Source organism: Buceros rhinoceros, unplaced genomic scaffold, assembly GCF_000710305.1.
Source record: "Buceros rhinoceros silvestris isolate BGI_N320 unplaced genomic scaffold, ASM71030v1 scaffold35972, whole genome shotgun sequence".
Classification (NCBI taxonomy): domain Eukaryota; kingdom Metazoa; phylum Chordata; class Aves; order Bucerotiformes; family Bucerotidae; genus Buceros; species Buceros rhinoceros.
In genome coordinates, this window is record NW_010400068.1 from 1 (window position 1) to 241 (window position 241).

Below are 241 nucleotides of genomic sequence, written 5' to 3' on the forward strand. Positions count from 1 at the left end.
GACCTACGCGGGGAAGGAGGGCAAGAAGGGCACGCTGACGGCCGGCGAGTTCAGGGAGCTGGTCCAGCTCCAGCTGCCCAACCTGATGAAGGTGAGCTGAGGGGCAGCATGTGGGGCAGCTGCGGGGGGTGGCTGGACCCCCATGGGTCTGCTCTGAGCTCGGGGGCTGCTGCTGGTACCCTGGGCTTCACGAGCGAGAGTGAACGGGAACCCCTGCTCCTCTCCTGGGGACTGGCATGTG

At 67.2% G+C, this 241-nt stretch overlaps 1 protein-coding gene across 1 annotated transcript in view; it reads left to right on the top strand.

Moving 5' to 3' along the window:
• Positions 1-3: 3 nt before the first annotated feature.
• S100A13 (S100 calcium binding protein A13) overlaps positions 4-241 on the top strand; it is a gene marked incomplete at its 5' end in the record, with an annotated part of 583 nt that continues 345 nt past the window's right edge. Inside the window, one exon of the mRNA XM_010131730.1 lies at positions 4-91. Coding sequence (XP_010130032.1) covers positions 4-91 — 88 coding nt within the window. The remainder of the gene's footprint in view (positions 92-241) is intronic.